We start from the raw sequence: 14,607 nt of genomic DNA on the forward strand, positions 1-14,607 counted from the left end.
AAGCTGACAGAGTTAAAAGATTTAAAGGTTAATTTATGCAAATATACCACTTCTTTTGGGATCATCTTAGTAGATTAATATGAAAGTAGGTAACATTGATCAACTTTGAATAAGATATGTTTAGACTATACCATGAGAAGCTTTTAATGTCAAATTGGATTTGGTTACTATATGATGCAAGTTTGTGTGAAACTGATAAGTTAAAGGGAAGGTTTAATGTCACAGGTGTCACATTAGAGCAGCATCTTGTTTGCAACCAAACTTCCTTCGAGGATGAGCAATCACAGCATGTATAAGGCATGTCTGCTTTTATTATGCTGTTGATATAAAAAGGAAGTGAGTTTGAGCTTTTTGTATCATTACGATTTGCACATACTGAGGATTAACAGGTTAATATAAACCATCTCGAGTAGAGAGTATGACAAAATGAAATTGATAATACCACTCTACATCTGGTATAAATACAATGGGACACCTTGGGCGCACATTCTGGCTACTTGGGGATCACTCCCTGCTTCTCAAAAAAGCATGCCAGTACTTGCCTAAAATTTGGGTACTTTTGCAAGTGTCAGGCCGTAGCAGTATTTTCCATTTAATTTAGCTGAATTATAAAGGTTTTAAGTCTATGAAGCTCCGAATTTCAATACCATTTATTGATCCGTTGGTGACTTCCCATAAAGTGCCGGAATTTTTTTTAAAGTCAAATGCTTTTCTGCCCTATTGGGTGATTTATGTTCCATATTCGGCTAAAACCACCCAAATCTCAGGTATTGAACGCCTTTTTTCAATTTATAAAATAATAGTTGAGAGTCATTCACTGCAGCTTGGCAAGCCAAATAACTGCACCTTGGCACTAAAAAGTTTTAACAACCCTGCAAGAGGATGGTTTATAATTCATCTTGTGTTTACCAATATGAGTAGACCACAATGATAATGAACTAATTGCCTCTTACATAAATTGTTTTTTCTATTCTTGCAATCACAGAATTGATGAAGATTATAATTTAAAAATAACCGACAATGCATTGGCACGGGACTTATTTCCTGGAGACTACCATTGTTTAGGAGATAATGAGAATCGGCCAGTCAAGTGGATGGCTATTGAAAGCTTAATAGATAGGAGATTTAGCACTGCTAGTGATGTTGTAAGTATCCAGTCTCACTATTTAGGGTGTAGTTCACAGGGTTAAAGGTTAACTGAACTGAGCATCGTAGGGATTGACTAGTTGAGAGTAATAAATCAAATCAAAGTAACAGTCTGTGCATTCATATTTTACCGAATTTGTAAGTAAGTCTAGACTTATAAATGGTGAGACTCAGAATATTCTGGATTGATATACAATGGCATGCAGTGCATTTATGCTAGATCTTTATGCTGGATAAGCTTTGTGTAGTCTGTGGTCTGTGACAGGCATATGATTATATAAATTTATGTGAGCATAAGCCGTGACATTTTTGATGCCCAATAACAAAGAATGAATAATTTTTGCCATTGATAAGTCAAACAGTGTGAAAAAGCAGCCACAACAATAGGAAACAAACCTGTTTTAACCTAATGGAGTAAGAAAGATTGAATTTTGGTATGGTTTTTGTGAATTGCATGTAATCACAACATGAATGACTGCAACACAGATGTTGTTAATCCTGTATATAATGTCTTCTTGCTGTCCATGAGAACAAAATGTGATCAGTGGCTTATAGTTTGATCAGCTCGTAATCGGCGGGCCTTATAACATCACAGATTAATATCAATATATTTTATTTTGAGAAAGCGTCACAAATTATTAATTGAAGTACTATACTTTATTTAACATGCACAATATAGACCAGACAGGTCATCTATATCACTCTCAACATGGGTCTGCTTTTCGGCGTAGTGGTAAAAGCCAAACAATTCCCGCCGATTACGAGCTGATCAAAGTATAGTTAGAATTTGAGGTTTGTTCATCATGTCAACAAAATTGCCGGATGAACCAGTTTTCTGAGGTTAAAAAATATATAAGATTTTGATGTACTTCTGTACTTAATCTAACCTCATTCTGTCAAAGGGTGGCTCGATGAATCAATATTTGCTATGTTCTTAACATTTTTGTACAATATGTTTGATTGCAGTGGTCCTTTGCAGTACTACTGTGGGAGCTAGTCACATTAGGTCAGACACCATACATAGATTTAGATCCATTTGAGATGGCATCATATTTGAAGAGTGGTTACAGAATGGCACAGCCTCCTAGCTGTCCAGATGAATTGTAAGTCCATTGGTCAAGTTGTATCGGTCACATGCTATCCATATTCATTTTTACCATTTACTATTCTTTGTATTCTAATTTACTATTCTTGTTCATAAAATAGTGTAATATATGCTGACAACTCCATCCAAATTGACTGAACTTCCAAAATTGATTTTGGCAGTAAGCATGAATTTGTGTGATCACACTACTTAATTATATTTTTTAGATGTGATGTTATCTGATTCAATCAGGCTAAAGGGGACAGTTGTGAAATTGACGTACTGGGAAAAATAGGAAAAAAATAAATCCCAAATAAAATACACACAGAAATTGGCATTACAACAGCTTTTAACTTGACAACCAAGTGTGCTGGGGATGTAAGGCTTTCAGCAATAGCATGATTGAATATCGGTGATAATCACTCAATTTTCAAAATTGACACCTTTGGTCTGATTGGATCAGATTGTGTCATATATTTTAAGGTATTACAGAGATTAAGGGATGTTTTTTACTGTCTTAATAATTTGATACTATATTCAGGAATTTAAATCGGATGACAATGGTGTGTTAACCAGATCTACTCTCACTCCCAATTCCCTGACCATGACCATTGATACTGTAGGATATTTGAGTTTGACCCATAATAAAAAAGCCATTACACTGTGAAAAACATCCAAGAAACCAACACAATTTATCACAACATTTGACCATTGACTCATGAGGGTGTGTCTGACATAAGCAATGGTTGAGCTATAGGCATATGCCATGTGGTACATACTTGCAGTATTTCCTATTGATGCTTTGAAAGGAGATAAGTTGAAAAAAAAAACCCGCTTTGCTGTGACTTTAGCCCCAGCCTTGGACCCAGGCTAGTTGTAACTGAGGGCAAGAATTTTTAAATAAAGTAGAAAATATCACTCCATAAATACATTTTATTCTATTGTTGTCATTTATTTCTTACTATTTATATAATTTCCTTTCTTTACGCAGGTTTTCGTTAATGGCATGCTGTTGGGCTTTGATGCCACAAGACAGACCCAAATTCACACAGCTTTGTGCAGCTCTCACAGACTTCCATCGAGCTCTTGGTATTTACATTTAAGTAAAATTGAAACCACCAATCTGACCCACGCTCCCATCGACCAACCAAAGATGCTATGAGAACACACATGTACCAGTGTATGTGAACATTTGTAATGCAATTAAACAAACAGTGCTGTGTGAAACTAAACTGGTTTCTTATTCTGTTATTTAGTCACCTTTCAGAATTCAAAACTGTGTCTAAAAATTCTTTAAACATAAACTAACATGTCCATCTGTAGAGATTTATTATTGAAAAATATAAAGTTAAGTTTCCAGACAAGTAAACAGTTTGTTTGATGACATTGCATCTGTGCATTGTACAGGTGACATATATTGAGGGTGTCCATGTATACACCAGAATCATTGAATGAATGACCAAAGATGTACGCAGAGATATTGATGTTAATGAACAGCACAGTTAACACAGCTCCGTAATTCATATTAACATTAGCCAAAGGTGTTCAACCAAGACAAGCTTTACAACTCGTTATCTCTACATGGCTTCTTCAGTAGTTCAAAAACCTTTCTTCCACAAGTTTTGAAATACCATATTTGACCTAATAATTAGCCCCCTCACCTAATAAGTGCCCCATGCAGAAGTTTTCTTTCAAGTAACAACTGTCCAAGCACCCCCCTTTCACTTCATGTGTACAACTATTAAATTCCATCAATTGTCTGACTTCAGATTCACTGTATTTTGAATGTGAATGTGTGTAAATTTAAATAAGGGTCCCCAAAAATGACTGAAGTGTCTGAGATGTTAATTAGATTTAATATGGTATGTCATGCGATTTTCATGAATGTGACACAATTTAATTTGCACAACTCATTAGGTGTAACCTCAAGCATGGCAAATTACCTTGTAGTATCATGCAACAGAGAAATTTTGATGTGTATGCACTATCCATATAGATAGATATTAAATTCTACTGTCAAGTAGGAACTTTTCGCATAGGGTTTTATTTGTGCCTTTTTTTGCGATTAATTTTGAACAGCAAGTATTTAATAGGGGAGGGGGTACAATTTTGAAATTGCAGTATCTAAACACAATGAATTTCAATGGAAACTGCTCTTGCTTAAAGCATTTTGAAAACTTGATTTTGAGCTAATAATTATCTCGATAAAAGAGCGACATTTAACAACAAATTTGAAACACATGAATGGGTGTTTGCATAGGAAAATATATAGCAAAATATGAATCCAGCGAAAATATCCTGCTAGTCAGTTTGACCAGTCTCCTTATCATTTTATGCAAATACATGTAATTTAATTGCTGTAACCAATAGAATTTCAGCCAATTCATTTGTCATGTCCGAGTCTGTTCAGAGCAAAATTTGACTGTTGACGTTAAATGCGGACTTTATCGTAAGTTAGTCTTTATTATACAGGGTATTAAATTATTGCCAAATTCATGATACAAAAAATGATGACAAAAGTGAGATGACACCTTTTTTGAGGGCTAATTGTTCATGTTACTTCCATTTCACCTGGAGTTTTCGGTGCTTTTACGCAGTTGCACTACAAGCGTGTCAACAAACTGCTCTTGTATGGAAACCTACCACATGAAATTTTCATTATTTTCAAAATATTTTCAATATTTCCACAAAACAAGGTTCTGAAATCAATATTTCAAGTTCCGAAGCACATAAAACTGAACTTCTCCATTTCACACCATACCAATTTGGAAATAAGCAGCATGATGTCAGTGTCGCCCTGCATATTAAGGGTAGACGAGGTATTGTTGGTCGAAGCAACCTAAAAATCGATTTTCTTTGTCTAGATCAATATATTATTGAAAAACAACACCTTGATGTTTTGCAAAAGTTCATTCTACAAATCGTATACTTTGCAAACTTGCTTAATTTATTGTTGTTAATGAGTTATGTACGTTTTACAAAAGTGTTGTTGTTTCAGCCCTCTTTACAACGTAACTCAAGAACTGCAGTACCTATAAAAGTATAGCTGTGATATTTTAATTCTTCTACACGATCGCTATGAATTGAGCAATGCAGTTTTTGCCAAAGCTCACTACCATTAAAGTAAGATGCTGTGAACTACCAAATCACAACAGTTTAAAATAATTCATAACCTTAAGTATTCATGGACCCGATGTGGTAGCTTGCAATTACATTGCGGAAGAAGCCTACTGAAAGAACTAATGAAAACGGCCACATATGATTTGAAAGTGACAGACGCCAAATCAGAAACTTTCATTCCCATGACCTAATCTCTGCAGGATTACATTAGCTTTGTGTTACTGCAACCAGCAATGTACACACCTACATCACTTCCAAACTCCATGTGAAACGAAGTAAAGCTTCAGAAGATAATGCATTATCAAAATGTAATTTGTACTGATCTATACATTTTTAGTTGAGTCTTTCTGATTACTTATCCTACTTAACATATATCCTCAAATTATCTCTTTCAATATCTGATTAATTTAAGTACTAACCAGAAATTCTTAAGAATACGTAGTGAATGATGTTTTATAAAAAAATAAAATATGTACTGTTTGTCAATATCAGATAAATACTAACAATAGATTGAGTAAAATGTCATTCTTGAGAATTGGCTGAATAATGCTTTTGACTAACACTTTGATGCACAGAATGATACATGACAATTTATATTAGGACTCAGAACTGTGGTCAGTGCCCTAACTGCTCTCATAAGAGACAGTTTATGCTGTTCTCCAAATGTCTACAGTGCCATTTCATAAGATTTGAATGAAAATTAATCCTTTGCCAATATTTCAAAAATATATTCAAAAATAATGTTATCATTCATATTTTCACAAAGTTTCCTAGCTACCGGTGTTTGTTGGTCATTGTTAGTATTACATAGTAATCTATACATTTTCATATAGTGATAAATACTCAAAATCAACTATAGCTTTTTTATTAGTAAAATTCAAACCTATACCGTAAAAACTTGATAGTTGGCATATGTGCTTACTATCGAACGCTTTTGAAAACATGAAATTGTACCAAAATCCGGCGCTTTACCAACTGAGCTAATGGGGCTGAGACAACACATTTGCAGCTTTAATTGTTTGTATATAACTGTGTATCGATGATTTGCTCAAACCCTTCACACTTTTATGGATGGGACTCTTCATGTTTGCATATTTTAAAAGTGCTCGATAGTATTAAAGCAAATCAGTGGCGTAGCTGCCGGGCAGGGGGGGGCGATCGCCCCCCCCCTGGCAAAAATTGCCTATTTGGGCCCCGCCCCCTAGTGCAAGGAAAAAGGAAGGAGAGAGAGGAAAAAACAGAGAAAAGAGAGAGGAGAGGAGGAAAGAGAGATATTGGAATCCATACGATATGCAATACCATACGATTATTATCAATAAGCCTGGCAAAATTGTCTATTTGGGCCCCCGCCCCCCTGGTTTAGGCCCCCGCCCCATACAGGCTTGCCCCCCCCCCCCCTGGACGCTAACTATTGAGTTTTTGAATGTGAATGTGTGTAAATTTAAATAAGGGTCCCCAAAAATGACTGAAGTGTCTGAGATGTTAATTAGATTTAATATGGTATGTCATGCGATTTTCATGAATGTGACACAATTTAATTTGCACAACTCATTAGGTGTAACCTCAAGCATGGCAAATTACCTTGTAGTATCATGCAACAGAGAAATTTTGATGTGTATGCACTATCCATATAGATAGATATTAAATTCTACTGTCAAGTAGGAACTTTTCGCATAGGGTTTTATTTGTGCCTTTTTTTGCGATCAATTTTGAACAGCAAGTCTTTAATGGGGGAAGGGGTACAATTTTGGAATTGCAGTATCTAAACACAATGAATTTCAATGGAAACTGCTCTTGCTTAAAGCATTTTGAAAACTTGATTTTGAGCTAATAATTATCACGATAAAAGAGCGACATTTAACAACAAATTTGAAACACATGAATGGGTGTTTGCATAGGAAAATATATAGCAAAATATGAATCCAGCGAAAATATCCTGCTAGTCAGTTTGACCAGTCTCCTTATCATTTTATGCAAATACATGTAATTTAATTGCTGTAACCAATAGAATTTCAGCCAATTCATTTGTCATGTCCGAGTCTGTTCAGAGCAAAATTTGACTGTTGACGTTAAATGCGGACTTTATCGTAAGTTAGTCTTTATTATACAGGGTATTAAATTATTGCCAAATTCATGATACAAAAAATGATGACAAAAGTGAGATGACACCTTTTTTGAGGGCTAATTGTTCATGTTACTTCCATTTCACCTGGAGTTTTCGGTGCTTTTACGCAGTTGCACTACAAGCGTGTCAACAAACTGCTCTTGTATGGAAACCTACCACATGAAATTTTCATTATTTTCAAAATATTTTCAATATTTCCACAAAACAAGGTTCTGAAATCAATATTTCAAGTTCCGAAGCACATAAAACTGAACTTCTCCATTTCACACCATACCAATTTGGAAATAAGCAGCATGATGTCAGTGTCGCCCTGCATATTAAGGGTAGACGAGGTATTGTTGGTCGAAGCAACCTAAAATCGATTTTCTTTGTCTAGATCAATATATTATTGAAAAACAACACCTTGATGTTTTGCAAAGTTCATTCTACAAATCGTATACTTTGCAAACTTGCTTAATTTATTGTTGTTAATGAGTTATGTACGTTTTACAAAAGTGTTGTTGTTTCAGCCCTCTTTACAACGTAACTCAAGAACTGCAGTACCTATAAAAGTATAGCTGTGATATTTTAATTCTTCTACACGATCGCTATGAATTGAGCAATGCAGTTTTTGCCAAAGCTCACTACCATTCGTAAGATGCTGTGAACTACCAAATCACAACAGTTTAAAATAATTCATAACCTTAAGTATTCATGGACCCGATGTGGTAGCTTGCAATTACATTGCGGAAGAAGCCTACTGAAAGAACTAATGAAAAACGGCCACATATGATTTGAAAGTGACAGACGCAAATCAGAAACTTTCATTCCCATGACCTAATCTCTGCAGGATTACATTAGCTTTGTGTTACTGCAACCAGCAATGTACACACCTACATCACTTCCAAACTCCATGTGAAACGAAGTAAAGCTTCAGAAGATAATGCATTATCAAAATGTAATTTGTACTGATCTATACATTTTTAGTTGAGTCTTTCTGATTACTTATCCTACTTAACATATATCCTCAAATTATCTCTTTCAATATCTGATTAATTTAAGTACTAACCAGAAATTCTTAAGAATCGTAGTGAATGATGTTTTATAAAAAATAAAATATGTACTGTTTGTCAATATCAGATAAATACTAACAATAGATTGAGTAAAATGTCATTCTTGAGAATTGGCTGAATAATGCTTTTGACTAACACTTTGATGCACAGAATGATACATGACAATTTATATTAGGACTCAGAACTGTGGTCAGTGCCCTAACTGCTCTCATAAGAGACAGTTTATGCTGTTCTCCAAATGTCTACAGTGCCATTTCATAAGATTTGAATGAAAATTAATCCTTTGCCAATATTTCAAAAATATATTCAAAAATAATGTTATCATTCATATTTTCACAAAGTTTCCTAGCTACCGGTGTTTGTTGGTCATTGTTAGTATTACATAGTAATCTATACATTTTCATATAGTGATAAATACTCAAAATCAACTATAGCTTTTTTATTAGTAAAATTCAAACCTATACCGTAAAAACTTGATAGTTAGCATATGTGCTTACTATCGAACGCTTTTGAAAACATGAAATTGTACCAAAATCCGGCGCTTTACCAACTGAGCTAATGGGGCTGAGACAACACATTTGCAGCTTTAATTGTTTGTATATAACTGTGTATCGATGATTTGCTCAAACCCTTCACACTTTTATGGATGGGACTCTTCATGTTTGCATATTTTAAAAGTGCTCGATAGTATTAAAGCAAATCAGTGGCGTAGCTGCGGGGGCAGGGGCGATCGCCCCTGGCAAAATTGCCTATTTGGGCCCCCCGCCCCTAGTGCAAGGAAAAAGGAAGGAGAGAGAGGAAAAAACAGAGAAAAGAGAGAGGGAGGGGAGGAAAAGAGAGATATTGGAATCCATACGATATGCAATACCATACGATTATTATCAATAAGCCTGGCAAAATTGTCTATTTGGGCCCCCCCCCCCTAGTTTAGGCCCCCGCCCCATACAGGCTTGCCCCCCCCTGGACGCTAACTATTGAGTTTTTACGGTATTGTGCATTAATACCATGTTGTTGTATTTGTTGCTTATTAGCCTCTCAACCTTTAAAATTGTGTATACAGATTAAACATGGGTCAAACACAGATTAGACATTAGGAGGGCAGGGCTTTCATAAATTAGGGATATGAGGAGATAAAGAACAAGATTAAAACTACAGCAAGTGAAGGTGGCTGTGTTGTAAGGAGGTTTGCTATCAGAGAACATCTTCCATCAGTATCACATAGGGCAATGTCAGTTGAAATCCATACATCCCTAATGGAAGACATGATGTTCATCTTCCACACAGTAGTGTAGTCTTCACACTCTCTGTGTGAGAGATTATGGTGATGTCTTCCATATTGGGTGTATCATTTCAACTGGAATATGCCATTCTATGTGATTAGAAAATGGGAATGAATTCAAGAAATGAGGGGATTTTCCTCTTTGTTTGGAAATTTGCAATATTGACAAAATCCGACACAACGTGTGTCAGGCTGTTAAAAGTTGCCAAATGTGCTGAGCACGCAGGACACGCTAGCTTCATCAAAATGAGTAGACCCATTGTTCATTATGCAAATGATTTCAAATTCAAGAAGAGTGATAAAGATGTGGCTTTTGAAATGAGATAAATCTGCATAGTGAGGAGAATGTATTGATTATTTATCTTGCTGGCAACAGTACATTTTAATGAAATAGTAAATGTTAGCTTTCTGTATAGTGAGGGGCAGAGAATCCAAAACTGATGTGATTGTAGAGGTGCAGCAGCATTATCAAACAAGTGCAATTTGTGGCTATTTTGAAGATGTCTTATGAAATAATAATGGACTATTGCAATCTTCTACACAGGGAGTGTGAATTTCAAATGGACTTACCTGAATGGGCGACTCCATCGGTAATCTACAAACCCTGTGTGGGAGATTAATAAGGTCATGTTTTCCATAGGGATGTATGGATTTCAACTGGAATGGCCCAATAAATTGCCAAATTATGTGCACAATTGATTGTTGATTATACCATTGATTTTGTTGATTTATATCAAACCACTTCCCTGTCAACAGAACATATGAAATTACATATTACTTGCTGAATTACTCTCATATTATTTTCGTACACTCATAGATAGCGCGAACCAAGCAATCGTTAGAAAAATCCAAACCATGCATTGATTGTGTATATTGTGCACTCCGTGTACTACTCGCAGTGCTTGCACACACGTTCGCGTAATGTAAGCTTGATTCATTTTTGGGCGGGTTGATGCATTTATATTTGGTTCTGTTTTCCAATTTTTTTAGTGATCATTTTGTTATAAAAACAGCAAAAATCAATTGTTTTTTCTTCTCATGTATGAAATAGGTTAATGAATGTGTAAAATTATTTGTTGCTTGAGAAATTAGACAAAATAATGCTCTCCCCCCTTCGGGGCTCGTGCATTAGACGCATCACCAATTCAACATCAGCGCGTGTGCATTATTTTGTCTAATTTATCTCCTTAACAACAAGTTATAACCTATAATCATTCAATATTGTAAATGTTCCTCAATGATTTTCTTACAAGTTACCATTGTGAAATTGTCATTCTGAATGAACAAATTACCCAAAAAAGAACTTCCATCAATTATTTTTCCCATTCTATAAACTTATTTTTTTTATTCACTGATAATGTTTGACACACACATACCAGTGTGCTTCCTTTGTGCGCATTTGAATGTAAAATGAATCAATGTGAATTCATGAATCATAGCGTATAGTGAATTTGATTTCAACTTGTGCATAATATAAATGCCTTCGTTTAGTGGCACTGCATGGGCTAGTAATGCTGATCATTTCCACTAAAAACAGGGTAATGTTGTCATGGTGCATTTTCAAAAGTTTATACCCACCATTTCCTAGCTTTGGATATAACCTCTTAATATTATTAATTAACCTATTATTGTAATGTAAAAAGTATTCATTATTTTTGTATACCTCAAACATGTATTCTATCAGCTATTTATTGATCATATTAAAATGTGTTATTTATGTTTTGTTGCTTAAAACATTGTATAATTCCTGACTTTACTTTATTTGCCAGTTGCAGTCTGTGGTGCTAGTGCAAATGTCGTTCATTGCGTGCAACGTCAAACTGTGAGCGTTCATTTTAAGGGCTAGAAGTAAGCGTGTACATTTTAAGTGTGGGCTTAGAAGCGCTTGCATAACAGCTACCTCGGCACGTTGACATCACCGACTGTACAAGGCTAAAATTATTATTTAGCAATTATTAATTAATTGGAATTTAACTAAAAAAGTACACACAAGCGGGTAAGAGCCATTTTATTGGCCAACTTATATGTGTATTATTTAGAATATCAGATATATTGGTATTGATAAGTTTCTCTTTAATTTTTGCTCTGTATATGTACTAGTAATAACCAAATTAAATATATTCAGCTTAAGCATTGTATAGCTATGACAAGTTTGCTGCACAGAATTAAAACCAGAGAACCAGGACTTTGCCATTATCTTGATACAATGTACACACATGGGGCAAATATTGGGGATATTTGTGTTTTGCTAGAAATGCACCCTTAAACTAATCAGTGCTTGTGTGCGGTACTAGAAACGCTTCATGGTGCAAACTGCATCTACGGAGCGACGGATCCGAATAGCCACAATTTTGTCCACATAACTGACCGCGCTATTGCATGTCTTGGTAGAGGAAATCCAGGCTCTCTGCTTTTGATTCCGTGGTTTGCTGTCACATACTAGCTATGGCTCATTATAGTTGTATCCAACATCATCGACATGAAGTCAGTCATCAACATGACAGGGAGAGATCTTGGAATTGATTTGCAGAGAGATTGGATCTCTAATTTTGTAACTTAGGATCGAACTTTCATGTAATTATTTTGTGTAAGCTAATCCAAACCCTAATCCTAATCCTAACCCTAATCCTAAACTAACCCTAATCCTAACCTTAACCCCAACCCTAAGTTTGTGTAAAATTCCATGAAGGAGTAACCTGTATGGGTGCTTTAAAGATAATAGCATCTTTCTACACTGATGCAGCTGTACTCTGGTGCAGCTTCACCAATGTTGTTAAGTAATATGTATGATCCTTTGGTTTTCCTGATCAGTATCTTCCCAATTAATAGCCTTCCTACAGAAATAGCTAAAGGGAAAATCAAGTGGGGTTTGTTTAGACACATACACACATTGTGATGTTAATTAATCAGCTGTACACGGGGAAGTTTAATGTGCAAAAATATGTAATTTTGAATTTATTCAACTTTGTTTATCTAGAGTTTGGTATCCATCTTCATGCCATAGTATGCGTGCAATTCAGGGTTTTCAGTGAGCTGGTGCCAATGTCCTGAGAGCATACAGCTTAATTGGTTCATCAAACAGGTGTTCTACAAATATACTGCGCCAATAAAGTATCCTTACACTTGGAAAAATAATCACAATTTCCAAATTGAACAAAATTGGGGTAAATTTGTTTTTTTAATAGATGCACTATCTAATCCTGCACATTATGACACCACATTGAATCCAACGTGACTTCAAGAAGCAAAGTTACAAGCATTTGATTGGACGAAGGTACAGTTTTAAAAGTGACAAACTGGCCTATTCAAAACTCCACAGACTAGACATCTATCTGGTTTGAGAGTGGTGAAAGGCCAATTTATGCGTTTGGCTTTAAATTAAAACAAAAGGAACAAAAGGAAACGGAAACAAAAGAACTGGCAAATAAAATGAAAGTTATGAAAAGTACAGAGAAGTAAAAACTGAAATAAAAACTGCTTTAAATAACGCTTCATTGTAGAAAGGGTGTTGTGGCTTTGTTGCGCTTGTTGGAATCTTTTTGCGCCTTGTATAGACCAGTTTGTCACTTTCAAGACTGGACCTTCGTCTATTCAATTGCTTGTAACTTTACTTCTGAGGTCACATTGGATTCAATGTGGTGTCATAATGTGCAGGATTAGATAGTGCGTCTATTAAAAAACAAATTTACCCCAATATTGTTCAGTTTTGAAATTGTGATTATTTTTCCAAGTGTAAGGATACTTTATTGGCATAGTATATATTGAAACAGCTCATTGATTATGCCACACATTGCTACAAGTTTAATCCTGACAATTAGCATCTGTGTAATCTTGGCGGCAAGTTAAAAATGAGAAGTTTTCCAAAGTGATATGTATGTGGATTCCTCTAACCCTAACCTGGATATGAGCCCATCTAGATGGGACATTTCTTTCCACAAGTGAGAGAACTTTAGTAGCCTGGTATATCTTAAGTTCTAACATTTTTCCATATTTTCAGTGGGGGTCACAGCATATCACGAGGGGATGCTTTCATTAGTGTGAAGAGTAGCAAAGCACAACATTAGTGCCTAGTGTTTTTTTGGCTTATAATAGGCAAAAAATATTTGTTAAACCCATAACATTGTGTACTGATATAGAATGGTGTGTACACAGTTGGGCGCAACACCTATGCTAGTTGCGCATTGCATAATGCATGGCTGGCACACACTATGTGAATTTACATGAGTGTAAGTGGAGACTTCATTGATGCATGTATAACAAAAATGAATCCAAACAAACTTTTGATTCCAGAAATATACAGCACTAATTTTAATTTTTGTTTGGATTCAGAAAATATTATCCTGTTTTTTTGCAAATGAAACTTATTCAAATTCTAATCCTGTTGTTAATAATACTTACTGGTAATAAAAGTCAAATTTTAATATTTTATATTAATTTTGTTCATTGATTATGAAAGATCAAAAAACGTATTTTCCAAAAATCAAAATGCATAACCTGAAATTAGTCTTTGGGCTTTATTGTAACAGCATACGATAAACACCCTAAAAAGCCATGTTTTTTGGCCTTATTTCCACAATTTGCCAAAAGTTAAAATTAGACTTTTATTACTTGTTTCTAACTTTCTTGTAACCACAGATCTGGATATGTGTTGTAACTAAAGGATTGGGATTTGGCAAAACAGGATAATATTTGTTGATCCAAAACAATAAGTACTATATTTTTTTTGAATCAGGAATAGTACAGGTCCCTTTGAGGGGATTGCAAGAGTTACAGCAGAATGTTTTGGTACATTGCTTATTAA

At 35.1% G+C, this 14,607-nt stretch overlaps 1 protein-coding gene across 1 annotated transcript in view; it reads left to right on the forward strand.

Annotated features, from left to right (window-relative positions):
- The window catches only part of LOC140155010 (tyrosine-protein kinase RYK-like), a 73,361-nt gene extending 69,077 nt beyond the window's left edge, over positions 1-4,284 (forward strand). Inside the window, exons 12-14 of the mRNA XM_072177680.1 lie at positions 986-1,145; positions 2,113-2,249; positions 3,222-4,284. Of these exons, the coding sequence (XP_072033781.1) occupies positions 986-1,145; positions 2,113-2,249; positions 3,222-3,333 (409 nt within the window). The 3' untranslated portion in view covers positions 3,334-4,284. The remainder of the gene's footprint in view (positions 1-985; positions 1,146-2,112; positions 2,250-3,221) is intronic.
- The last annotated feature ends 10,323 nt before the right edge of the window (positions 4,285-14,607 follow it).

The sequence above is a fragment of the Amphiura filiformis genome, chromosome 6, assembly GCF_039555335.1.
Source record: "Amphiura filiformis chromosome 6, Afil_fr2py, whole genome shotgun sequence".
Classification (NCBI taxonomy): Eukaryota; Metazoa; Echinodermata; class Ophiuroidea; order Amphilepidida; family Amphiuridae; genus Amphiura; species Amphiura filiformis.